Source organism: Alexandromys fortis, unplaced genomic scaffold (assembly GCF_014885135.2).
Source record: "Alexandromys fortis isolate MF-2015 unplaced genomic scaffold, M_Fortis_MF-2015_v1.1 scaffold_194, whole genome shotgun sequence".
NCBI lineage: Eukaryota > Metazoa > Chordata > Mammalia > Rodentia > Cricetidae > Alexandromys > Alexandromys fortis.
The window spans coordinates 1,146,208-1,174,000 of NW_026068075.1; the positions used below are offsets into that span (position 1 = coordinate 1,146,208).

At 40.7% G+C, this 27,793-nt stretch overlaps 1 protein-coding gene across 1 annotated transcript in view; it reads left to right on the top strand.

The window, feature by feature from the left end:
• The window catches only part of Gpc3 (glypican 3), a 349,741-nt gene that overhangs the window by 173,143 nt on the left and 148,805 nt on the right, over positions 1-27,793 (top strand). The window contains exon 3 of the mRNA XM_050121691.1: positions 21,563-22,257. Within this exon, the coding sequence (XP_049977648.1) occupies positions 21,563-22,257 (695 nt within the window). The remainder of the gene's footprint in view (positions 1-21,562; positions 22,258-27,793) is intronic.

Genomic DNA, 27,793 nt, shown 5'->3' on the forward strand with positions numbered 1-27,793 from the left:
GGCCAAAAAAAAAAAAAAAAAAAAAAGCTTTCCCATGCACTATTATGGATGAGACAGGGAAGCAGGTTTATTTTGAAGAGAAAGGGATGAGTGAAGAGAGTTTCTTCTTGCCTGAATGACCAGAGAATTCTTCATCAGCGAGGCTTTGGCAGAGACAATATGTCATCTTTCGAGGCCAGGGATTAATTCAAAGAGAAAAATACATTTTTAAAATGTAAAAATTAAAAAAAAAACGTAGGCTGTTGTTGTATAAAAAGTACAGTAGCTTGCAGATCAAGAACATTGTGTTTGAAATATTTTTCAACAAGTCAGTGAACTCTGTGCAATTCCACAGAGCTTGAGATAATGAGAAAAAGAAAGTTAATATTTGGAATGAGACATAATGGGAAAAGGTCTCTGAGGAGTTGCTATTCATTATGACTATACTTTAATCATACAAAACCACAGCTACTTTGGAGCCTTCCTTTTGGAAGTTTTTTGTTTGAGATACTCAGATCTGTTGCCTTCTTTGCCTATGAGGTAACAATAGCATAGGTAGGGATTGGTCCAGGTGGTAATGTTGACCATCCATTTTCACCTAGAAGGAAAACAATAGAATCTACTTCATTCTTAAGCCAGGGACCAGAAAATTCTGATCCTGAGTCTGCAGATCCAACCTTGCAAAAGCAAGTTGGTAGATTTGGCAAATATTGTGAGACTGCCTAGTTGAAACTCACAATTAGTTCAAGATCAGGCTTCCAAGGCCGCCCAATCCTGAGACAAGGTAAATATTTAGGGTATAAATTGTCTTTCTTAAATGTTATAATAAGACAGAAAGGCATTTAGAATGACGCTTGCCTGGGTCTTCTAAAAAAAAAAATCCTGGATGTGTTATTAAAACAAAGTACAAAACCAAATATTATTTTAAAACAAGCTTCCTCGTGACAAACAGTGAGAGGGTTGCCAAGAAATAGTTGGGCAGGACTAGCTTAAAATCTAGTATTACCAAAAATATTTCTCCAGGTTAAAGAGAAATGAACTGTGCTGTTGAATAGTTAGAACGTTATAAATGACTTTCCTAACCTCCAAATAACTTTCTCCCCCGTCCCACCTTTTTAAGATTAGAAAAATGTAGTGCCTCGCCACAGCTTATGAGATCAAGGCTGAACTCCTTAGCATCATATCTGGGTTCCTGCCCAACCTAGCCCCAGCCTCCTCTTCCATATGGTCTCCATAGCCATTTTATTTCATCCATCCATATGGCATTTATAGAGAGACACCATGTGCAAGACATTGCTAGGTGTATTGTGATCTAACGCCACATTACTCCCTTTTGGTAGGGGCTTTATTAGTTCCCCATGGTCCTACTTGGACCCCATTAAAATAAATTATGAGGTGCCGAGTGTCTGGCAATGATTGTAGAAATGGCCTGGGGGTGGTGGGGGAGAATAGGACCCGGATATAGTGGGAGAGGGAAGAAATACATTGAACAGCACAAATGATAGGTACAAACCACTTTGGGTTTTTTGTTTTTCTTTTCAGTAAATTTCCACCTCCTACAAACTCAGCTAGAATCATTCAAAATAAAATTGGCTAGGCAGCGTGTGATATATTAGCACAAGGGAACATCACATAATTACATGGAAAGGTGTGTGTGAAATGTTATTAGTAACAGTTATCGTTTATTAAATGCTTATTAGATGCTGAGCATTGTCACATATATATGTGCATATATGTATATGTTTATGTGTATAAATGTAACCATCACATCAACCCTTAGGTAGACAGTATTAGATGCAGTGTTACAGGTAGACAAACCAAAGAGCAGAAAGGTTAAGGGCCAAAGTCACATATCTAGCCCATAGTAGAGTTACAATTTGAAAGGCTATATTTTGCTCCAGAGTTTGCTCTTTGCTATGCAACTATGTCTATGCATGAAGAAGAAAAACAAAATGTGTGTGAACTTTGCTAACTGCTTACAAACACATGGTAAAAAGACAATTTACTGTGGTGCGAATGATAGGGTTTTAATGATTAGATTCATGCTTCTATGAAGAAACTTACATTTATAAGAAGAGGAAAAGGAAATAAGTCTAGTGCATGGAGGTCAAGGCAAATTAGGAAGGAGACTATTAACAGTGCCAAATGTTAACTGAGTCAGGAATTAACCTAATCGCTTTAGGTAAGCGCACTTAGCCCCGTTAGCAATTCTTTCCTCAGCACATTTCTCTTGCCTCACAGCTCTCTTTCGATGATTGAGGAGATAATGCGACTAAATTCCTTGTGATGGTCTTTGACAATGGCCATGTTTTGCAAAATACCAAGCATAATTGTGGACCGTATTTCTAGGAGTTAGAAAGCTAAAGGCAGAATGTGTGTAAATTTTTCAAGCCTTCTGCAGTTGTCTAAGGTATTTTATGGTCTGCAAATCTGATTGAGTTTCAACATAATGAAAAATAGCTTGATTTTTTTTTTAGAAGAAAGAACAAACAAACAGATTGCTAGTTTGGTATCATGGAAACAAGCTAATTGATGGGTTAACTAAAAAAATTATTTATTTATTCATCCACCCACCCACCCACCCATTCATCCATCTAACTATCTATCTATCTATGATATTTTGGGACAGCTATAGGTGTCCTGAAAGTTGATCTGTAGACCATGCTGCCCTCGAACTCACAGAGATCCATCTGCCTCTGCCTCCTGAGTGCTAAGATTAAAGGCACGCGCCACCACCTCCTGGCTAAAAGTTTTATTCTTAAGCTTTAATTGTGTCCAATATGAACCATTTGTGATTTGTGTCTAACATTCTCTGACTTTCCATTGATTTGTTCAGCAAAAATGATAGGTACACTTTGGTTTTTCTGTTTCGTTTTTTTTTTTCCAATAAATTTCTATCTCCTACAAACTCAGCTAGAATCATGCAAAATGAAATTGGCTAAGCAATGTGTGCTATATTAGTACATTCCTTCATCTATTTAGCTAGCATGGACGCGAGCCGTCTGCATACCCATAATGTACCTGAACCCTGGAGTTAAGGTGAAGGGGAAATGCAGCCCTTGCTCTCGCAGCACTATAGTGTAGCTCAGAAGGTGGATCTGCATGTATGTTCATTAAGCTTCAGTGTGTACAATTTACTATGAACATCCTATGAGAGCACATAAGAAGTGAAGCCCAAAGTAGATTCCATTTTCTAGTACTAGTTTTTTTTTTTTTTTAAATCATGGAGAGCATGCTACTACTAGAATATATTATATACTCATCTTGCTCAGGCCAGAGAGTACTTGGGAACTATTTTAAATTCTTAGCTGCTCATTATAGCTAATAATTCCCTTTTCTTTCAATTAATGTCAGTTCCTCGGTGGATCCATTACTAATTTTATTTCCAAAATTTTGCCTGTAATTTGAAACTATCTTTATGCGAATCTGTTTGGATGGCAAGTTACAGGTCAACTCCATACAGCTATAGAAGGCCTGGCAGTACAAGACCTAATTGCCCTTTGCCATTCCTTCTTTCCCGTTCTGCTTTGGGCTTTGGTTCACCCTCTCATAGTCATCATTGAATCAGGCATGGTGGCGCACGCCTTTCCTCACAGCACTTAGGAGGCAGCAGCAGGCAGATCTCTGAGTTCGAGGCCAATCTTGTTTACAGAGAAAGTTCCAGCCAGGGCTACACAGACAAACCCAGTCTCAAAACCAGCCAGTACCAAGGAATAATAAGTAAAAGTGAAGAATCTGGGGCATCATTGGCTACGTATATTGGAGAAGCTTTTTGTTTAATAATTGTCCACATCACTCATATGCTGCTACACCAGTTGAAAGCCAGTAATACAGTTGATGCTAGCAGCAAGACTCATGGGAGTGCTGTGCATAGCAGGGATGGACCACACATACCTGAGAAGGGTTCTGTGATGGAGTAAGATGGAGGAATGGTTGGTGTCATTACTCAGAAGTCCAGGAGGGGGTGCCAATCATTTGGTTGATACTCTAACATAATAAGACTTTCTGAGGACATTTTCATCAGAAATATCAATGAATTCTGTTTACAATATCACCTCAGATTACACGCACGCACACACACACACACACACATCATACACAGTATATATGTGAGTTAATGGTATATTTAGAGTAGATGGGCTAATATTAACTCCACAGCTGTGACGGATAGAAAGTGTCCCCTTTGATGTGACAGAATGGTCTTTGAGTCACTCGTTGCCATTTCCCATGCACACCGAGATTTCTCTTCCTTCTGAGAAGCTTTGCACTTTCCGTTCACTTTGTGATCTTTTATTTTCTACAGATAACATTTTAAAAACAGCTCCGGGTATGCATCTTTCTTTAAACTTTTAAATTTTCCCTTGGAAATGAATGCATACTAATGTTTGAAGTTATCTGATATCAAAAAATTTATACTTAGGCTTCTTCTAGGTGTCTTCAGGTGCTTTGTTAATGGATTATATTTCTGTCTCCATGGTATCACTTTTCAAAATGATGCTCTCAATACTGCCACTGCCTCCCCATAATGAATTCTTCATGCACAATCATGTAATTTCTTTGTCAGTGTATATATAGTCTTTAGCTTTGCCGAGAGAGACTATACCCATTTTTACTTTCTTTTGTACTGCATTGTATTTTTTTAGCAGTTAAGAGAGGAAAACTCGTCAGAGGGCACGGTTTTTGATTGTAACATTAATGAAATGGCCAGTTTGTCTCTTTATGTCGTCTCAGTGGATCTGGTGATGTGTAGCAGGGACATGGAAGCATTTGAGGTTTCTAATACAAAGGAAGTGGAATTGCTATCTAATGATTAAATTAGAAAAGCAAAACGACCAACAAATTATGGATTAAAATAGCTATGCAGAGTCCCCCTTGAAGAGACTAAATACAAAAGAGAACACATGGAAAACTGAAAACAGCCTGTCAAAAGTAGATGACTTTTGGTGCTGGTTGGCAAGAGTGTGGGTGACTATTGTTTTGCTTCTCTGGACTTTAGTTTTGAACTTTCAGTCTGGGAAAGAGCCAAATGGAGACAAAGTCAGACAAACTTAATGACTGGGGGTGGGTGGGTGGAGCAGACGGTTCTGTGATTGATACGGCTAACCCGGCTGAAGTAAGAATGTTCCAGCTGGGTGTGGAGTCCGGGCTGTCAGTCACGATAGAGATCAGAAGGGGAAAGTCACAGAGATAAACAGTTAAACTGAGCAGCCCACCATGAAGGGGAGAGAGACAGACTTCTCAGGTTCTTGGCAAGGCTCAGACAAGCTGATTATTAAAACAGAAATAACCACTTTAAATCCAGACTGATTTGGGTTCACTTCTGGCTGCTGAACTTTGGGCAAATGACAATACTTTTCTAAGTCTCTCGATATGGCTGTAACATGAGAATTTTAATAATTGTCCTACATCAAATGTTGTAAGAATAAAAAAATATATAATTTATTCATTTATCACAGTGCTTGAAACATAATAGCCTCTCAATAAATGCTACCTATTGATATAATGTTTTATTTTAAATATCAAATTTTAAAGGTCTGCTTTAATCCAATGCCATAATTAGACCCTGAAACCCAGTAACTCTGATCAGCACTGATTCCATGTTTCTGGAACACCCTTTCCACATTGCTTGTCAGGAGGGAGATTCCTTGAGGGTCTGTCCCTCATGAATTGCAGGTAACGTAACAGTATGGAACTTCTAACAGCTTTTGGAGAACTTAATATTGTGGGTTCAATCAAGTGGAAGATTGTCAAAATTGGGGAGTTTATAATACATTTTATGTTTGGTTGAAATTGAGTAATTGCACATATTTATGGGGTACAGTGAGATTGAGTCTCCAAACCCAGGGCATTTTAAAATTCTCAACATTGCCTTCTGTGAACATGAATCTCATTGTCAGAGAAGTCTGTACTCCCCCGCTGAGAGCTGAACTCTGGACCTAATGGCATTTTCTAGCAGCCACTGTGAAAGTCTCCTTAGCCAATTTTCTTTGATTCTATTTTTAAGATTCTGAAGGATAAAATAAAACTTGTTTTCTCTGTGTGTTTGCTTATCTATGATAACGTGTGCATGTGTGTGTGTGTGTGTGTGTGTGTGTGTGTTTATTAGTTTACGTATCTTAGTAAAATACTAAGGTATGCTGTTAGGTGGTTATTACCTAACATCATCCACTGTAAAAACTGATAAGAAATAGCAAATAATTGTAATTATAAAATTGTAGAACTTGAAGGAATATTCACACTTAGTTAGCCATATCTTCTTAAGGGCTGGAGAAAGAAAGTGACCTATTCAACGTGACAGGTGGCACGGTGTCATATGAGAACATGATTAATTTCCCCATATTCCTCATCAAAACAGAAATAATGAACTGAAAGAATAGCTTAGAAAACAAGGATAAAATTTGGGGATATGAGGATCCACCTGACTTTTCTACTGCCACATGCAAAATTTTCTAGACTCCTTCATACTGTTGTTTGGGTTCTTTTGAGCTTTTCTTTTCTTTTTTTTTTTTTTTTGAGGGTTCTTTTTTTAGTTATTTTTTCCTTTTTAAACATCATTTTATTTATTTGTTTGTTTATTTAATTGTTGTTTTTTATTGAGCTATACATTTTTCTCCAGTCCCCTCCCTTTCTCCCCTCTCCCCTTCTACCCTCTCCTGTGACCCACACGCACATTGTTTTTTTTTTTAAAAAAAAAAAAAAAACCAGAAATAACTAGAGCTAGCATGTGAAAGCGGCCTCACCATGTCCTGAGTTTTAATGAAGACATTTTGCTCATCTCAGGCAAACACCTGACCTCCTCTTCGGTCTTTTACTTAGAAGGAAGACTTCTTTTGTCCATAGAGTGCTTGTCTTTTACTGACATGTCCTCCGCGATTGGGGATGAGACTCTCCCCCTTCTACATTTGTGAGTGAGTTCTGCTCTTGGTATTGGGTACACGGAGCATCTCGATTCTGCCCTTATACCTGACACTGTGGGTTGGAGGCTGTGCACGTTCTTGTGAAGAGAAGTACATGTGCCTGTGTGCATGCTTGTGTGGAGAGGCCAGAGATCAATGTCTGCTGTTGTTCCTCAGGACCTGGCCTTCTAGATGTTTTAGACTGGCATCTGGGGCACACTGGTAAGGCTAGACTGGTTGGCCAGTGTGCCTAAGAATCCACCTGTCTCCGCTTCTCTAGCAGTGAGGATCCTAGTGCCTGCCGCCATTCCTGAATTTTTGCGTGGGATCTGAGATCAAACCCAAGTCCTCACGTTTGTGTGGCAAGCCTATTTCCCAGTTGAGCCATCTCCCCAGAGCCTTGTACTTAATAAAAATAAAGATCCTATCCCCACTTTTTATATTATTTTAAATTTCATTAATAATGAACACGCCAATTGGTATTGCCTTCTCTCTTTCACCAAGGAGAATGGCTTGTCTCTCATATTGAATATTACAGAAGAATGCTGAGTAGCGCTCACTTTGATTTCCAGCTCTGTACCACTTAGGAATTGTGAGGGTTTTAGCAGCTTAGTTCTGCTTCCTGTGCCTCCGTTTTTCTATCCATAAAGTAGAATAATCACCATAACCGTGTTATTAGATGGTGCTGAGGATACAGTGTAAGTAAGAGGCTTAGAGTAGAATGACGCCTGCTCCGAATGAGTGGACAGTGCTGACGCAACCGGTTGTTGTTATTGTCGTTGTTGGCGTTACTTAGTCAGTCATCATTGTACAATGTACCTGCTGATATCAATCAGCTGATGATAGCCCGGATTGTTGTATCAGCACTGTTTCCAGTGAGTCTGTGTTAGTATTAGAATAAAATGAATATTCATTTCAATCTGGTGAAAAAAGTGACACACAGTGTCTATGAGGGATGGTGGATGGCGGTACTCTCCGCCCAAACACGGTGCTTGAGAAACAGCAATCCAACTGTGTTGGGAAGAATGTTAGGGGATAAGTTTTCCTGATTGCTCTCCAGCAACCAGTCTTTCTTCATACAGCAGTCTTCACTTTGGCATCAATACTGACTTAGCTATGTCCAAATACATTAACATTTCCACCTGGCCCAATCATTTTTGGAAGCAAGTTTGGAAGCCGGTTTCTAAGCTGACCCACATAACCCCTAGGCTTAAAAAAAAAATGCACTATATATACCATTGCACTTTAACAAGCTTTGAGAATTGACAGGTAACCTTTTTTATATTTTATATGGAACCGTTCAGTGCCCTCTGTCTGGCGTTCCTTTAAAGATCCAGGGGAAGGAGAACGAGTTCAATACAGAGAGAGCAAAGGGATATGTGGAAAGGGAGCATGTTCGAATTTGTTGGTGTATAGTCATCCGTGCCTTGTTCTGTAGTAAAGTCCCAGATCCGGACAGTCTGGAAAAGCTCAAAGATAACAGTGTAGACAAAGGGAAATGATTGGCCCGTTACGTGGATGATTTGAACATCATTCACATCAAAATTCCAGTGAAGCATTGGTGTCAGGGTGAACTGGCTTTGTACATCACTGCTATTTCCCATTCCCTTCTATGCTCAGGTGATTTGTAGCCTCTGGTTTTGGCCATTCTGGGTAGAGATGCTGGCTTTATTGACTCCCAGATGGAGATTTCAGGAAATGAAAACTTTGAATTTCAGTCCGTCTCTTAGTGTCTGACTTGAACAATAACGTATCGAAGGGACTGCTTTCTGTTTTCCCTCTAGACAGAATTAGCAGTGATGTCAACTCCCATGTCCCAGATCCCATGATTTGGAAGGTATAGCTTGGGTCTGGCAGAGTGCTGTCAGCTGAAGAGGAAGGAGTCCAATGTGGCTTCCTTTATGCTGGAGTCAGGGGCACCCCACTCCCAGGCCTGCACAAGTGGGACCCCCTGGCATGGCCAAGGAGCGTGCTAAGCAACAGGAGCAGCAGACTTCATCAGGGAAGGCAACTGGAGCTGTAGTGTAGCAATTCTGTTTAAAACACCTAATCTCAAAATCACCCCTTTCCTGGCATATTGCCAAATTACAGCAGCGGGCCAGTTTGAGTGCCCATTTAAAATAAACCCTCTTGAATGTAGCACTGTGGCAAAGGTCCTTTCGGCAGAAAGCCACTTTAGCCATCAGATCACACCAAGCATTATTTTAATAGTGTCCAGGCCTTTCAGTATCTCGGGAGCTGTTGCCTTTGAACCCAGAAAATGTCAGTGCCCCAAGAACATACAGACATGGCACTGGCGTGGACAACGGCTGGATTTCCTTCCTCAAAGATGAACGGGAAATTTCTTTTGTCCATCTGTCCTCATTTAACTATTTTCCCCTGATTTATCCTTTTTCCTATTCCCTTCTGATTTAAATATTAAATTATGCTTATAGGGGTGAGGGCTCAGGTAGTAAAGGGGGAGGAAATTCAGTAACAAGCATATGCATTTGGTATGTCAAGTATAGCTCAATAAAGTGAGAAGTACAGGTATGTTATGATCTGGGAGATAGTTCACCTGCTCTCGCAAGGCCTGAATAATGTAGTCATTGGTAGGTATTTTAGCACCAAGCCAACTGAATTTTGAGGCTTCTTGCCAGCTGAATTTTTGTCTGCAGCAATTGTGAAGGCTTCAGCTGCCACCAAAAACAGGCTAAAATCAAGAGGAAATTCTACAAAATGAGTTATCCCAAAGATACAAATTTGATTACTCGGGTGCATTTTGCTCCCGAAAGTTTCTTAGGACAGTAAATGTATCAAAGGCATGCAATACTTCCATGAACAAATGGAAGTATTCCCTGTCCCGCAGAGAAGAGCACACAGCCTCCCCCTACTAAGCAGAGGTTCCGCTGTACGGAACTATGAAGACCATGAACTGTAACGTTAATGACTTAACACCAGATGAGCTGATGGATCTACCAGGGTAGAATTTTGGGGGAAAGAAAAACATATTGTTATTAGGAAGAGCTGCTGCGCTCAGCCTTTAGGCTTGTCACAGACAGTTCTGAAATCACGGTCCATGGTCTGCAAATCAGGACTTGGAGTTTATTAGAAACACGGTGACAAATGGAAGCAGAATGTGTCCTTGTGTATAATCCTGCAGATGAAAGGCCGTACCTAGCTATCCACCGTCCTGGTTTTAGCTCAGAACTTGGGCCTTTTCCAAGACTGTGACATCGCACATAATGGTTGCTAGGGGATATTTAGACAATGGGAAATGGGAGCTGAATCATGTGTCACCTATTTGTGAGAGTGGCTGCTTGCATTTCCGACCATACCTCTCCACTTCTGGCTTAGAATTTTAGGTTTTAGCCAGGTTGCTTCATCGCCTTTTTTTTTTTCTAACCTTCTATTAAACCCATTTCCACCTTTTTGTGACTGTAATCAACTGTTCAAGATTGTTTGGAGCATCACATTTTATAAGGTCACCTGGTTTGTTCTGGCTAACCTCACACATCTAAGGTGCAAGGCACATCCCACTTCAGAGACTGCGGCCTTTGTGTTAGAGACTGGAATCTTTGTTCCTGTTAAAACCAAATACAATTGGATGTTGAATAAAAGACATTTTTCTAACTCATTTCTTTTTGAGGGGCGTCAGCTTTTAGACACATTTCTTGTATCCCAGACTGGCCTCTAACTCACTGTGTAGTTGAGGCTGATCTTAAGCTCTGTTTCTCCTGTATCCCCGCCCGAGTGTTAGGATTATAGGCATGCACTACTATGCCTGGCTCTAACTAATGTATTTGCCATTTTCACCCGCATCTTAGGCTGTTTAGGTAGTTGTTACAGCCTCTAATAATTGCTACAGTCAACAATTCAGGTGGTAGCCCAGCCTTCATTGATTAGGTGTGAACAAGTCCTAATGACTATGTTATTCAGGCCCAGAAAGATTTGGTGTTCTAACTTCTAGATCACAATGGTACTGTATATTTTTTTCATTTTACTGGTGCATAGTTTCCGTGCAGAAAGCCTATGTTCGAAGCTTCATTAGGTTATAAATGTACAGCCATGAAGCCATGACCACAGTGCGTGTGCCATAAGCAGATTCATCCCTTCCAAAATTTTTCTTCTCCATTCTTGACTTACTGTCATTTTGTGATGAAAACATGAGATCTACTCTCTTGGTGAAATTTACTACTGACAATATGTGCTATATTTCTAGGGTTTTTTTTTCATCTTACCTGACTGAAACTTTGTACCCTTTAATTAATACTTCTCTATTGCTCTCGCCTGGGATATAATACATCCACCATTCTCCTCTCAGCTTCTACAAATATGATTCGTTTCTTTTATTTTAATGTGTTTGAGTGTCTTGCCTGGCCATATGTTAGAGTACTTTGTGTGTGCCTGGTGTCCCAGGAGGTCAGAAGAGCGCATCAGATACCCTTAAACTAGAGTTACAGGCTGCAGTGAGCTGCCATGTGCGTCCTGGGAACCAAATCTGGTTCCTCTGCAAGAACAATAATGTATATAGAGTATAAGGGCAAGCTCACAAGAAAGCTATGCCATTGATCTTTGGATGGCAATACTTCCTACCTGCTCTTTCTTAAACTTGGCTGGAGTCCCTATGGGTGGCACGTCTCTTTCTGCTAAGATTGCCTGCCGCCAGAGCTTAGTGAACCCATCCAACTAGCTCTCTCCCCTCTGAGTTAGTCAGAACAGGCTTTAGAACTCCTCCAGGCTTTGCAGATACTTCATTTTTCTTATGTTTCATGCTACATCCTCCTAGCCATTCTGTCCTTCTTCTGCCAATAGCCCCGTTAAGGGCCTATAATTTGAGGGAAGGCCTGACTTTCAAAACAACGACTAGCTTTTCAATTAAATACCGTAATTTTATGGCTCCAACAGAGCTCTGAGGTCCCACGCTGCTATCAATAATCCCTCTTTGCCAATTTTCTTCTAATTTCCATTTCATTGTGACTGTATGGCACCACAGGCAGCGCATTTCTGAAGAAATTGCTGTTTTTAGAGTGAGTTGGCATGAGTCAGTTTTGGCCGCACTCCTCACATTTTACCCATGTCACGGAATTCTTTTCTTATCTATTCAGTGGATTCAGTGTAGCCAAGCAACCAAAGCATGCAGCTTATGTAGAGTTCCACCAGCAGACATGAAAAAAGAAATGGACCCAGACTGTGACAAAGAGATGCATCTTTTCCATCCGTGTGTAGGACAAGTGTGCTCTGGCATCTGTGTGGAGGCTGGAGGACAACTTTGCATGTAGGTAGTCTCTCTCTACCTTGTTTGAGATTAGCTTCTTTTGCTGTTGCATGTTCTAGGTTAGTTGGCCCGTTGGCTTCCAGGAGTCTCCTATCCCTGCCTTCCCTCTTTCAGAACACTACAATTACAGATATGTGCTCCATCTGGCTTTATGTGGCTCCAGGGGAATCTGAACTCAGGTCCTTATGTTGAGTGGCAAGGACTTTATCCATGAGTCCTTATCCCTTAGCTTAGATGGACATATCTTTTCAGGCAGTAGTGTGTAGTGGTTTTGTGGATAATCTCTGGGTCGAGATGACAAGAATTCACATTGTGGCACTTCTCCTTATTCAGCTCCTCTGTGGCTCAATTTTCATAGAGAAAGCAGTAGACATTCTTTGTGGGGTGCTTTAGATAATTATATGGATTAATTCACATAAGATATTTAAGACATTATCTTATGCAGTAAGTAATGCAAGGTTGCTAGTTCGTTATTATTTCTGAAGCTTATTTTCAAAGGCCATGTAATATTTACCTTTGAAGGAGATGGACATAATGGTAACAGTGTTGTACCCATAGCCCAGAGTCCTGTGTCTCATTGCTGCTACCATAAACCACATAGCTCTATCTATGACTTAGGTCTAGTCTTAGTTTCAGCTAGCTCATGTGTGAAATTGGGGTAATGATGTTCCCCTTAGCTACATGTATGCACCAGTGCACATATACACATGCACTTTTAGTGATGGGGAAGGCGAGATAGAATTAAAACAGATTAGCAATTTCAACGTTTGACGTGATAATCGTTACTTTACAGATATGTTATGGTGACTTAGTGACCTATTTACTGTCTATATTTAAGCTATGAAAGATTCTTAGAGCAAAGTGCACTTTTCACATATACATGGTATTTTGTGCTTTTCAACATAGAGAAGCCATTTATTATTTTATCACAGCTGACATGTAGAAACCTTTAGGGACCATGCAGTTTTGTGCTTTATGCACTTAGTAAATATTAAATGAAACAAATGTTTATACAAATATTGTCATCAGTCTAATGGGACAGCTAAAATAGCTCATAAATGCTCTTTAGTTCTTGAGAAAGTGTTTAATATTGCTGACATCACAATGATAGGGGCCTATGTTTATTTGGGCGCCTAACAAGTTGTTATTTAGACTGGTCATATGTCATAAGGGCAAAATGAAAAGCAAGGGTCTCAACAAATTGTAGGCCTTGGGTCACATACCACAAACTAGTCTCTTCTTACCTAAGAGAACAAAATGTAAGTCCTATGGCTCTCTGTAAAGGCTGAACAGAATGTTGTTATACGGAGAGCTCAGCGAGGTACCTGTTGAGTTAATGAGAGAATTATGCCTTCAGAAGAGGATGCACGTGTAGCTCTTAAGGCAAGTCAGATTTGCTACTTCTTGTTACTGGTGGGAGTAAAGAAGAGACTGTTTTTTCTAGGGACTGTGGGAAAGAGCATGCTGTCTTGCTGTCACTAAAGCTTTGGCTGTGAAGTCCATGTGGAAATGCAAAATCCTATATACATCCTTATTAGCAAGTTATAGACAAAAGTCCCTTTAAGAACATGGGTTGGGGGAATAGAGATGGCTCAGTGGTTTAAGAGTACATGTTGCTTTTGTAGATGGTGTGGGTTTGGTTCCCAGTACCCACATGGCAGCTTACAGCTGTCTACAACTGCAGTCACAGCAGTTTTTATGCCCTTTTGTGGCTTCTGTGGACGTCAGGCACACATGCAGTACACAGACAGACAATCAGGCAAATAATTTATACACAGAAAAATTTTTAAAGGAAAAGAGAAGGTTTAACAGAACAAGAGTTGCATAAACCATTGACAATTGACCTTCATTCGGATAGTAGTTCAATGTCTAAGCAATTAGAGAAGGAAAGCAGTGTAAAACACACATGTTAATTAGCCTAAGAACACAGAGGATCCTCTAGGTAGTTTGCTCTTTATGTCAATAATTTAAGTTCCATTGAGCAGAAACAGATTCTCATTAGCTCAAGTCACTACAGGGACCAACCTTTAAACGACACTACATACACCTTCCTAATAGAACAGAAGCTTTCATTCGGCATTTTCTTCACCAAAAAGGTTTATTTTCTTTTTCTAAGCTTAGGCTAGCAGCAAGTACTTAAAGGAAGAAACCCCCCACACTTAGTTCATGTATCATGATAATGGATCATAAGGCAAAATTTTCAGAAGTCGAGAAAACAAGAACCAGACCTAGAATATGGCATAATAGAGTGGTTGGTTGGTTTTGTTTCAGTTAAAAGAAGGCATTATTTTCACAGTGTTATCTAGTACTCCATGGGCCCTGCCATAGTGTGCAGAGCAGGACCTTTTCCTTCGAGTCTTTACTTCAGTGAGCAGACCTTATCCATTCAGTGTATGGATTCTTGAAGAAACTGCAGAACTTGTCTTATTTTGGATAGCGTTAGTCTTTGTCTTGTGAAGAATGAACTGAAGTTCTGAGAGTATGACCCTGGTGCCTCTTTTAGTGGATGTCACTTCTTAGCCTTGGGGACCTCGAATAAACAAGATTGGATGATTGGACTGAGATCTGGCTAGTCCGAACAAAATCTCAGAAGACAGCGTAGAATGGGAGAAGACTAAGTAAGGGATCATGTCTTAGAAGAAGCTCATCAGGTTGAGAGTGTGAAAAATGTTGAGATGTTGAGCTACAGTATTCTTTTACAACAATTAAGTTTATTCTTGGTGTGCCCACAATCAAATGGGTGTCTTAACTCTGCAGCTTCTGAAGAACAAATTGTTGTTTAAACCAAGCCTTATCAATGTCAAAAGCAATTTTCCTCTGAAGTACTCCTGTACTGTCCTGTCAAGCTACCTCTCTGGTTTACCAGGGATGCCTTATTCCTATGGCCATATGAACACATGCATTTTTAGCCCTGTTGAAACCCGTCATACTAAAGTCTACTTCAGTTTTAAACTGTTAGCTACATTTATCTCCAGTTTTTAAGATGTGGGGGAAAGAAGTGGAAAGAGAAGTACTCTGGCAGCTGCCGGGGAGGACAACATCTTCTAATGAGTTCCTGAGAGGGCCCCACCTATTTATAAGTTGGAATGCTTCTGTAATGGCTACTCCAGCCCTGAGACTACATTATTGCAACGGTGTTTTATCTTTCTCCATATCCTGATTTACCTACCTGTATGTTTGCATTCTACCTTACTACCCAAAGAATTGTGAATTCTCTGTAAGAATGTGCATAAAAATAAAATTAAAATTAAAATAAATTTTAAAAAGACTGTGCATGATAACAGTGAGGTGTGCTGTAGCTCGAATACCCAGGAACCCTCCAGCCAGTGGAAAATACAGATAGGAAAGATGGAGTAAGGCTATGACACAAAGCACATGACATGAAGTTTATTAAGCTTGATCGAGGGAGGCTATAAATTTAGCTGTAAGCTTTCAACTCATAAATGTGAGTAGGGAAAAATTATGACTTACATGACTCACAGAGTCCAGAAGGTGAAAGCAAACTAGTTGTTCAGGAAAACTAATGGACAGTAAATGATAAGAACTAATTGGGCTAATGGGGCAAAAGTGTGGTCAACTGTTGCAGGCTCATAAATTTTCGAGTACAGATTTTCACTTCTTGCTTCTGAGGACCCTTGCAATAAATCATGTTAATTGTCTTCTCTAGTCTGTAATAGCCTTTGGAGGAAAATTTATTTACCTATCTGTCTGTCTCTTTATCCATCTATCCATCCTCTGTTATTCCTCTATTTGTCTATCTGTTCATCCATTTGTCCATTCATATCTATCTATCTATCTATCTATCTATCTATCTATCTATCTATCTATCACCCATCTTTAACGATACATATAATAACCCATGAAGATGCACTTCTTTTATTCTTTCCTTCAATCATTTCTTTACTGCTAGTTGATGTACCTTGTATTTAGACACCTAGTGGGTACAAGGTAAAAACTGAGACTTTATATTTATAGGCTGGTCATAGTCAGGCAAAAAAATGACTTAATAACGATTTATTCCTGAATCGTTCTGGTTAAAACAATGTGAATTGTAAAGCACTCAAAAATACAACAGAAATTCAACTAAATGCTTTTAGTGTCTTTATGAACTATTTTCAAAAATGAAAACCTTTACTTACATCCTAAACTTTCTGTTTCTATGTGGCTGGTTTTCAAAAAACCATACAGTATTCAAAAATAACATTGCAGTGTGTTGCCTGTTTGGGTGTTTTGGTCCGTTAAATTGTTTTTCCATCTAAAATTACATTGATGTCACATGGTAGCTATTGTATGCCAAAACTCCCTTTTTCATGAACAAAATGTCAAAGCAGCTTGAAGGAAAAAGAGGGAGTGACTTAACTGTGTTTAGTGGTTCTCATCACTAGTTCCATCGAAGACTGAATTCTAAAGTTCTGGCACTTCCAAAAATTCATAGGCTTTACTTAAAACGGATTTGAATTTGAAAGAAAAATCAAGTAGGTGAGAAGGGAAGAACAGTGTCTGGATAACATGATAAAATGTTTTGTTTTTATAAGAAACTGCCTCTCTATCACTTAAAGTGGTCGTATCATCTTGTGTTCCCACCAGATATTCCAGGGTGTCTGTTGCTCTGGTGCTACACCAGAGGTTCGTAACCTGTGGGTCGCAACCCTCAGGGTAGTTGCTTAAGACCATGAGAAAACACAGCTACTTACATTACGGTTCATAACAGTGGCAAAATCACAGTTATAAAGTAGCAGTGGAGATAATGTTATGGTTGGGGTCGCCACCGCATCTGGCTGTGGTCACCATATCTGTATTAAAGGGTCGCAGCTTTCAGGAGGTTGAGAACCGTTGCTTGATAACCTCACAGAGTTTGCTGTTGTCAGTTGTATGACTTAACCATTCTATTGCCTGCACAATGGCATGCATTATTACTTTAATTTTTAAGTCCCTAACAATATATGATATTGAGCATCTTTTTTTCTATTTGCTTGGGATCTATGAATCTTCTTTGATGATGTAGCTCTTCAGATATTTTGCCCATTTTCTAAGAAGGCTGTTGTTTTTGTTACTATTATATTTTATTTATACATTCGTTCATTCATCTAATGGAACATTGGATTTTTTTTCCAGTGTCTCACTAATGCTAGGGAATATGTCCTTCCTCTAAGAGATATTGATCAATTAGGAAAAAGAAACAGAAAAAAAACCTTTTTTCTTCTTTCTTTATCATTGACACCTCCCTCCCATCTTCTTTTACATTCTTCCTGCAGAATTAGTAGTGGCAATTTATTTTAATATTTCAGCCTCTAGCGATTAATCAAGGTTAAATATCTTTGCTTTTAAACTGAGGCCCTGGAATTTAACTAGAAATATTACCTGTGTGGGTCCTATAGCCCCCGAGCCTCAGTTTCCTCACCAAACACATGTGTTTATGTCATTGATGCATAAGAAGGTAGAAACATGTGTGCCGTGGTTTCTGGCACGGACCTTGCAGAAGCCCAGGAAATATTCGTTTTCCTTGTCCATCCAAGTACTTGTACTTGAAAATAAAACCTGTGTTCACTCCAAGCCATTATGCAGTATTCATCCTAGGAACAGGGGGAAAAGTTCTCATATAGTAGTGGCCATCCTTGCAGTGCTGGAATAAAGAACTGGTTTCTATAACAATTGCTTACTCTACAGACCTTGAAAAGGATTCCATGGTTCATATATTTTTCTTGTCTTTCAGTCCCAAGTATACTCTCATTTTCTTTTTTAAAAAAATATACTCAGCTGACTACCAAGAAGGCACATAAAAGCCCATTTTATTTAGTGTAGATATGAATGCAGGAACACCAGCACCATATACTAAGGGCAACCATTCGGCTGCAGTGGTCAACGATAGATCTTGAGGGGGAGTAAGTAGAAGAAGTTATTGAACTATTTAAAGAGAATCCATACACTTCTCCCATGAAACTGTGTCTGGAAAATTGTCTGTCATTGCGCATCAAGCTGGAAGGAGAACGTTGGCAAGGCAACATTAGCGTCTGTAGTGATAGGGATGGTGACAGAAACATTTAGAAATCCAGGGATTGGGCTAGTGAGATGCCGAAGCCTGTTGCCAAGTCTGAAAACTTAAGTTTGATCCTGATCCCTGGAACTCACGTGGTGGACTGGGAGAACTGATTCCCATAAGTTGTTCTATAACCTCCACAACATGCCATGGTTTGTGTGTGTGTGTGTGTGTGTGTGTGTACACATACACACATCAATCAATCAATCAATAAAAATGTAATAACAATAAAGAGGAAAATGGAACTTTTCTGTATGTGGGCATATCTCAGCTTATTAAATCCATTTCTTTTCATCTGTAGATTATAAATTCAGTGAATGTTTTCAATGAGGAATTTCTCCTGATAACCGATTCCACTAGATTTACTCTACTGTTGACTGGACATAACTCTTTACATCATTGGAGGAAAGAGGAAAATCACCTCTAGCTAAAGTATACTTGATTATCTGACCACGTTATCAATGGACTTACACTTCCTTGCATTTACTTCTGCCCTTGACTTTACTTCACAAGCCCTCAAGTGACAGAAGAAAGCCAAGCATCTCTTTTCACCTAGTATTGCTTCCTGAGACCCGGTTATAACCTTTCCCTGGGCCCTTGTGCTTTGGTCTGCTGTCCTGTGATATAGAAGCAAGGGAACTGAGCAAACTCCAGAGATGTGCCCTGTTCGTTCTGAGCTGTAGACGCTGCTGTAGAAAGTACACTCGAATGTGATGTTCACTATGGTCTCCAGCCCTTTCCCCTTGCTTTTTTTGTTGTTGGTGGTGGTGTTTCTCTAGACGAGTTCATGATCTTTTGTAATTTCCTCTTTCTATTGATCCAGCAGTGCTAGCCACAGAACTTTGAAAAAGGAATGTTATTGGCAGGAGGATCTGTGGGCTTTGCCTGTCATGTATCTTGTGTATTAGAGAATGAGAACACCACAATTCAGGGAAAATTCTCTTCACAGAGAATTCATAGAGCAGCCCGGATGATTGAGACCTACGGGGGTAACCCGGCTGTGAAGCAGTCTTTTCCCTTCTCTTACTTCATGCTGCCCCAAGGCCAAGGTGAAAGTGCTGTTCTGCTTTATTGGTCTTCGGCTTTCAATTTCTTCTGGGACATTTTCCTTCAGAGATGAGAAAGCCGATGCGAAAATGATGACTTGAAAAAAGGGCTTAACTTTGTACAAAGAGAATGGGTATAGACTGCAAGTTTGAGGGCAGCTGGGGTGTAACTGCCACTTAGAGACACTGGTCGGAACTCGTTCCTTCTCCTGCGCCACTGTGTGACCTTGGGGGAAATATGGCCATTCTACTGAGACTCAGTTTCATCATCTGGTAAATCAGGGTTGATAGTACCAAATTCAGCCGGTTCTTGTAAAATGTAGCTGTCATGATGCTCTTGGACATGGCTTGGAATTTTTGCACTATAAAGACGCCTAAGCGTTTCTTTTTGAAATAGGGTCGCACTGTGTAACTCCGGCTGGATCTGGAATTCCCCGTATAGATCACACTGGCCTTGAACTTCTCCTGCCTCTGCTTGCCAGATGTTGGAATTCTACGAGTGAGCCACTGTGCCTGGCCACATGTGAATATTTCTGAGACAAGGGTGGTATATCATTAATCTCCATCTAGCAGACATATTCATAGCACCCAGCACAGCCTAATAAATAATATATGTCTACCTAAAGTAAAAATGAATACATAATTTAAAATACCAGACTTTCTGATGGTTTTAAAGGATTGAGTGACTGGCCCTTCACACTGGACTAGATGATCACATAGCTTCATTCAACATTTAGATTCAAGGATGGAGCAGAAAGTAACGAGTGGAACTAAGAAGGTTGTTGTAAGATAAAGTGTCTAAGAATCACTTAATGTTCCAAACGAAAGAAAACAAACAAGTGAGCATGTAGTGATTGACGGAAAGGGAAATTTTGTTCTGGGTCACAGGTTACAAAATGGAAGGAATCAACAAACACTGGTACCTCCCAGTGGTGCAAAAGTCTCTCGCAGACCAATCGCCTGTCCACATGTTCTCCAAACCTTTGGTAGTTGGCTACGTTCTCATTTCTAATTCATTTTTGGTCTCTAGTGGGCTTGAAAGCGCTTTAGAATTCCACTGGCACCACTCCAGCATGGCTGGGTATGAGACGAGCTCCAAGGAGGAGCCTGGGGAGCGACTTCTATCTTGTGAGGGATCTAGGACAGATGGCAGTTGTTCAGCCTAGAGCTCCCTTCTGCCACAGATGACTGAAGTGTGGGCCTAATTGATCCCAAGGAATATGGTCTCTCTAGCCATCTGAAGGTAGTAATCATTTGATTTTTCAAGGCTCATGAATTGGCATCGTTTAGAGCACACCTGTCATGGACCTTAGCATCTTAGAAGGAGCTGAAAGGACCAATGTTAAATATGAGGAAACTTGGCTTGTTTTTCTTTTTAAACTCTTTTATTTCTTTTTTTCAAAAACATCTTGGGTGTGTTTTTTCCCCTTTTCACATATATATGGTACTCTGGTTATTTGGAATAATTTGCATCTAGAATATTTTGGCTTGGGGAAAATGGGATGGCACAACATTACTACTTTCTCTCCCAAAGCAGTGACACTAATTGGGCTCTTGCCAAGGGCCTGAAGCAGCAGATGTAATCTTGAATTCGTGGTCTCTGTAGACTGAATGGGGCTTCCAAGCCATGTGGAAGCTGAACTTACGGAGGAAGCTTAGCAGTTATCCTCCCAGATGTTCAACTTGTAGTTATTGTCACTACCAAATGTATAGATAAATGCATGGGTTGTTTTTCCCACCCAGATACCCATTCAGTGGATAAATACCTTTTCCAGGTTTAGTAGTCTGTCAGATAACTCCCTTTAAAGTTATCTGGGGAAAGTCTCCCCAAAATGATTGAATTTGGGTTATCTTTTGTTCTTAGCTAATAACTTGCCTCTCCTCTGAGTTTGAACAGGCTCAAATTGTTATGAGTTTATACAGTATATCATCTGTTGTCAAATATTTATCTCCGCCTGAAAATGAAATGTCCTTAAATGCAATTTCTTTTTAACTGAATGAATCAATGAGAGAAAGAGAAATAACTTCTCATTTAGCCAATTTTTAATCAATATTGTCATGAAAGACTGAAATGTTAACTGAATCCTGGCTGTTGTCATTTGAAATGCAATTTGTGTGTTTAAGAATTTATGTGCACATCAAACTTTGGACTTCACATGCAGAAAGGGAAATTGATTTATGGGAGCAAACAATTGCAGGAGTGTAGTTAATGCCAGCTATGAATGCAAGTCAATTATTTAAAGCGAATGGACCTTAATGACCAAAGCAACAGAAACATCAAATTCATTTATACCCTGGATTTCATGCTTTAACTTGTGGACATATCTTTTTTTCTCCTGTTTTACAGAGGCCTTTGAAATCGTTGTTCGTCATGCCAAGAACTACACCAACGCCATGTTCAAGAACAACTACCCCAGCCTGACTCCACAAGCTTTTGATTTTGTGGGTGAATTTTTCACTGATGTGTCTCTCTACATTTTGGGTTCTGATATCAACGTGGATGATATGGTCAATGAATTGTTCGACAGCCTCTTTCCAGTCATCTACACCCAGATGATGAACCCAGGGCTGCCCGAGTCAGTCTTGGACATCAACGAGTGCCTCCGAGGAGCAAGGCGTGACCTGAAAGTATTCGGCAGTTTCCCCAAGCTTATTATGACCCAGGTTTCCAAGTCACTGCAAGTCACCAGAATCTTCCTTCAAGCCCTGAATCTCGGCATTGAAGTCATCAACACCACTGATCACCTCAAGTTCAGTAAGGACTGTGGGCGCATGCTCACCAGAATGTGGTACTGCTCTTACTGCCAGGGACTGATGATGGTTAAGCCTTGTGGCGGTTACTGCAACGTGGTCATGCAAGGCTGTATGGCAGGTGTGGTGGAGATCGACAAGTACTGGAGAGAATACATTCTGTCTCTTGAGGATCTCGTGAATGGCATGTACAGAATCTACGACATGGAGAACGTGCTGCTTGGACTCTTTTCCACGATCCATGATTCCATCCAGTATGTGCAGAAGAATGGAGGCAAGCTGACCACCACTGTAAGTATTGGTCTTCCATTTTCTAAGGGGCTGTCCTTCATTATGGTGGGTGGGCTGACCGCTCCAGCAGCAGATACTGATAGAACAATAGAGAAAGAAAACCAACGAGCAAGTGAGGATGGCACGTGGGCTGAAGGAACTCACAGGGATAAGCTGCACGTTAAAACTACAGGGCACACAGTCACTATACCAGGCTCTACAAAGTCACAATACCAGGCTCTGAATTCTAACAACACACATTTCTTTGCTGTAGAGTATTGGGAACTAATTTTATCTTTATGAGTCTTATTTTTTTTTGAACTCAAGTAAAGAGAATAGCATGCATGTAGACACTTAGCATCCGTGTGGTAGATAGTAAATCTTAAGTAAATGTTAGCTGTTATTTTTGTTATCAGGATACTTATGTTAATATTCTGATATTCCTTTTTCCTATAAACAAGGAAAGTGGATCGTAGTGAAATTGCATGTTGCACACCCAGTTACATAGTTAGTGGAGGATGCATGATGATTGAGAACCTGGAATTTTGGTTCAGTTGCCGTCACCTTTTATTCTGATTTTGTTCTGTGGTCGTCACGTGTATCACATTACCATTCTGAAGAGCGACTTTAAGAGACTCAACTAGTGCCTACTAACTAAACCCAAACAAAGACATAAGAAAAACAGAACATCCGTGTTCCCCTCCATTCACATTTGCAGCCTTAATTATGCCAGTCTAAAACTTCAGGGATCTGTGGTGGGAGAACAGTTCTGCAAGGGAGGTAGCAGCTTGCCTGACTTCTAGGAGAGTCTGTCATAGAACCAGAAGAGAAAGCCACTTCTGATGTAGAGCAAAACATACAGCCACGAGCTTCCAGCTCTATCACTTTAAGACAATGACTGATCCCTAACTGCTCCCAGCCTCGGAGGAGGATGTGGCAGAACAGTAAAATACTCTACCATTGTTGAGCTCCTGCTACATGTCGGGTGCTCTGTTGGCCAGCATGCATCATAATCTATTTGAGTCATCCATGCAATGGGTCTCAATATTGCACCCATTGCACACAGGAGGGCTAAAGCTTAGAGAGTTTAAGTACTTCCGAAGATCTCCAAGCTTTCTTGGTGGAAGGAGCTGGGATTCAAACCCAGGTTTGGCTGGCCTTGCTGACTCCTACTCTTAGCTTCTCCCAACTCTATTGCTGTGTACTCTGAGCCATCGCTTATCCGGAATGTAGAGGGCAGCATGGGCTAGTTAGAGTTAGCCTTGTCTTTAAACTCTGGAAATACAAAGTGATAGAGGTAATTGGTTTCTTTGGTGAATTAAACTAGGGAGGAGGACAGAAATGATACAGCCCTCGGCGTGGCTACTTATGGAGCTGCTCTAATTGCCCCATTCACAAGTGCTGGCCATTTAAAACCCATTTGCTGAGAAAATATTTTATAGGAAAATGAACAGAAATGCCCTCTGTAACGATGGTGTTCTTCGATGGCTGATTATTCCCTTGACTGCTTTATAATTCGAGGCCAGATTCTGGGGCCTTATGCAAAAGTCAATTGCACAGAACTAGAAAAATGAAAAGTAAGGGCTTTCATATGTTCATTCGCCAACAATGACTGAGTGCCCGCTGTATGCCCAACACCAACCAAGGAATTTCATATGTTCTTTCACCAACATTGACTGAGTGTGCACTGTGTGTCCAACACCAACCAAGGGGCATTGGAGTGTGAGAATGTCTACAGTAAGATGAAAACAAGAAGGCTACTTTAAGGGCAAGATATTATGAGTATTTAAAGGGAATCTATGCAATTGGCTTGACGATAGCATAATGGATGTAGAAAGCAGTTTCCTCCCCCCAGTGCTCTTAAACACAAAAACAATGAAGTAGGGGTGTGTAGAAGTGCCACATACCCTAGCCCCAGTACGCAGGGGACTGAGCCACAAGGACCAGGAGTTTGAGAGTACTTAATCTAAGACCCTGTATCCAAAAACAAACAAAAAAAAAGAGAAAAACAAAACAAAGCAAAAAAGAATCAGTTAAGGAAGAAAACTAAGTACACTCTTTTGATGCGGTCTGGACATGCAGGTTGGGTATGTGACCACTGAACACCTGCTTTATGCAGGGACCTTTGTCAGGTGGCAAGCATTTCTAAGTTCCCAGGACTTCTGAAGTCTTGACATGTCACAGTTGCACTGGTAGGTAGATGGACCCGCAACGGAATCCATTCCACCATAGTGAACATTGTACTGGGAAGCAAATGCCGAAAAGACTGAGAAATGAGCCAGTCTAATCCCATTCATTTGAAAATGAAGAAATAAAGGCTCTGGAGGCATACCCAAAGTTATTTCGCTAATAAAAGAGCCAGAAGCAGAATCCAAGGTATTCTCCTGCTGCAATCTAATATTCTTTCTGCCATATTACTTTGTCCCCAGCAGACCTGTCCAGACTTTCACTCTAAAAGCACCATTAGGATTTTGCAAAGACACACTGAACTGAAATTGCATGGTTATTTCAGGCTTTCATGCCTACTACATTTTAGGTATGTGTACATGGAAGCGTGTGCTCATGCACCTACCTACCACATAGTAGGGGGAGGACATTTTGTGTCATTATCATTCAGGAGGAAAGGCCCGAGCTGTCAAGAGGTGCTCAGTGATGCAGTCCCTTTCTGTTTTGGCCATTAAGGGCCTGATTGCTCCCAGCTCCCATCTAGTTTATGAGAGCGTGAAGTCGGCCATCCTCTGGGAATGGCTGAACTAAGCCAGAAAGCATATGCATACTGCCTCATGGCTGTTATATGATCACCAAGACTAAGTCATCTGTATCACCTGGTGGGGGTTAGGGGATCTCTGGTTGGGTGTGTTCCAGGCCACACGCTATATAGGCTCCAAGCAGGCAGGCCTATTTATTAAGGGGAAGAGAACTCGAGGCTCCACAGACTGAAGCTGACAGACCCGCAGAATCTCTCAAAGTAAATGTTAAGTATTAACAAGATTCTTTTGATAAAATGGGAACACATCAGAGCTGAACTTTTCTTAGGTTCAGTTGTGCCAAGAGCCCTCTCAAATTATGCCACTACTGAGTTGTGGGGCAGAGCAGCTTCCTTGACTAGCTGTGTACATCTGGGGATGAAGTGTCCACACAGGAATGCTGTCCTGAAAATGGTTTTTGTCTTCTACGTGGGTGTGACACTCTTACACTTTCATAAGTAAGAAGTGTTGGTGCCTTAGTTTCTCTAAGGGTGGTTTTCAGTTCTGTAGACTACCAGGTGAGTGCGTGTGAGCAAATATTGGGGCTCTTATTTCTGGCAGCACCCCTGAATGTAGTAGATGTTCAGTTCTCAAACTTGACTCACTATCCCAGTCAATGGGAGAACTTGTTTAACATATTCCTGGAGTCCAAACGCCGAGAATCTGATAACACAAACTTTAGAGAGGCTAAAAGAACTTGTCATTTAAATAGAGTCCGAGTTTATCCTGATGTTCCCTTAGGAACATCTGGCTACCTCTCTTGAAAGTGAATAGCTCAGAAACCGCAGGCTGTTTTTGACAGAGCTAAAACGAGACTGCATCTCTAAAATGGGGTGCTATGTGGGTGTTAAATGAATTATTAGGTTTAGAAACTGCAAGTATGCTGGGCGGTGGTGGCACACGCCTTTAATCCCAGTGCTCAGGAGGCAGAGGCAGCCCGACATCTGTGAGTTTGAGGCCAGCCTTGTCTACCGAGTGACTTACAGGACAGGCTCCAAAGCTACAAAAAGAAACTCTGTCTCAAAAAAACAAACAAACAACCCAAACAAACAAACAAAATAAACTGCAAGTACTCACTAAGCCCCAGTCCAAACCGCTAGGTGCCCAGTGGATAGTGACTTTTTCTTACACTTTTTAAAGTTTTGTTCTTATTATTTCAAATTATGTATAGGTGTGTTTGGGTGCATATGCGCATGTGCATGTGAGTGCAGGTACCCTTGGAAGCCAGAAGTATGGGATACCAGGAGCTGGAGCTAGGTGGTTATGAAACAGCTGCCTGATATGGGTGCTGGGAACAGAACGAAGGTCCTCTGGAAGATCAACATGTGCTCCTAACCTCTGAGCCATTTCTCCAGCCTATTTATACATTTTTAGTATTGGGGAACAAACCCAAAGGATCACATGTGCCAGGAAAGTGTCCTATCACTGAGCTATAACCCCAACTTGTTTACACTTAATTTTGATCGATCAAAGCAATCTCAGTATAATGATTGAATACAAATGTCTAAAGGACATCTGTGTGCTTATATAGAAGGATGAGGGAGGAGAAACTGTGGGAGGGAAATATCTATACTGAAAACTCCAAAGAAAAGGTGTTAATAAGAACACTGATCTCCAAATGGATTTGGAAGCAAGGATACATAGCTTGCCCCCGAGCAAGTATTGAGCCTTTGATAGTAGTTAGGTGGAAATCTCGCTGTAAAAATGGATCAGCACATTATTGAATTCCATATTTTATATCTTATAGCAAGTGTAGATAAGTACAGTTTATAATATACTTTCAGCACTGCTGATTACCATGGCTGTTTTTCCAATGCAGAGGATAGAGCCCAGGTTTATGTTCATGTTAGGTAACCACTCTACCAGTGAGCTAAATTCCCAGCCCCAATAGGGCATCTTTTAAAAATTCTATTGTTTTCATCTCAAAATCACCTAGTCATTACCATATACCTACATGCAGATTGCATGTATTTCATATATAATTCATTCATTTGTTAGATGTGGGTTGTTTATCTCTCTCCCAGAAGAGTTTTCAAAACCTTTTTGTAGGCGATCTCATTGACTGTCTTTCCTCCCCAAAGTAACTGCTCATATACTCTTTTTTGCTGTTGTTGTTTGTTTTGGAATTGTAATTTAATTGCATTTCTCCCCTCCCTTTCCTCTCTCCGAACCCTGCCACATGCACCTCCCTGCTCTCCTCCACACTCGTCCTCTGACCCTCCTGTCTGACTGTTGGTACTTTCCTTTTGCCAGCTGTGCTCATGTACTTTCTTTATTGGTTCTCCTTAGCACCCCCCAGTGTTGGCGTTTCTGCTCCACAGTTCCCCTACCTGACTTCTGATGTTTCCTTGGACGTTATGCAAAATGACACCAGCTTCTCTCCGCCCTATTTCTCCCTTCCCTCCCTCATTGTGACTCCCTTTAGCCCTTCCTGAAGGAGATTCTGGAAAGGTCTGTTGAACATTTCATCTTGGAATCACTGTAGGGGACACAGCACATCATAAAGAGGGGAGGGAAGAGCAAAAGACCATTCTTTTGCTCCATTCGGGGGCCACTCAGCCAGAACTCAGATTCAGAGCTGGGTCTGTCTGACTCCAAAGCTTGTGCTCCTTACCATGACTTTTTATTGCTCTCTCAAACACTTCCATTCTCTATTCACTAGAATCTTCATTCCCCAAATGCAACCTAAATAGGTTTTTTATTATATTATTTAATATCCTGTATTACTCCCCACTGTTTTTCCAGCTGCACAATCAGTTTTTGAATTCATTCTCTCTCCTTGGAGACTCTTGCTCTACTATTTCCCAATG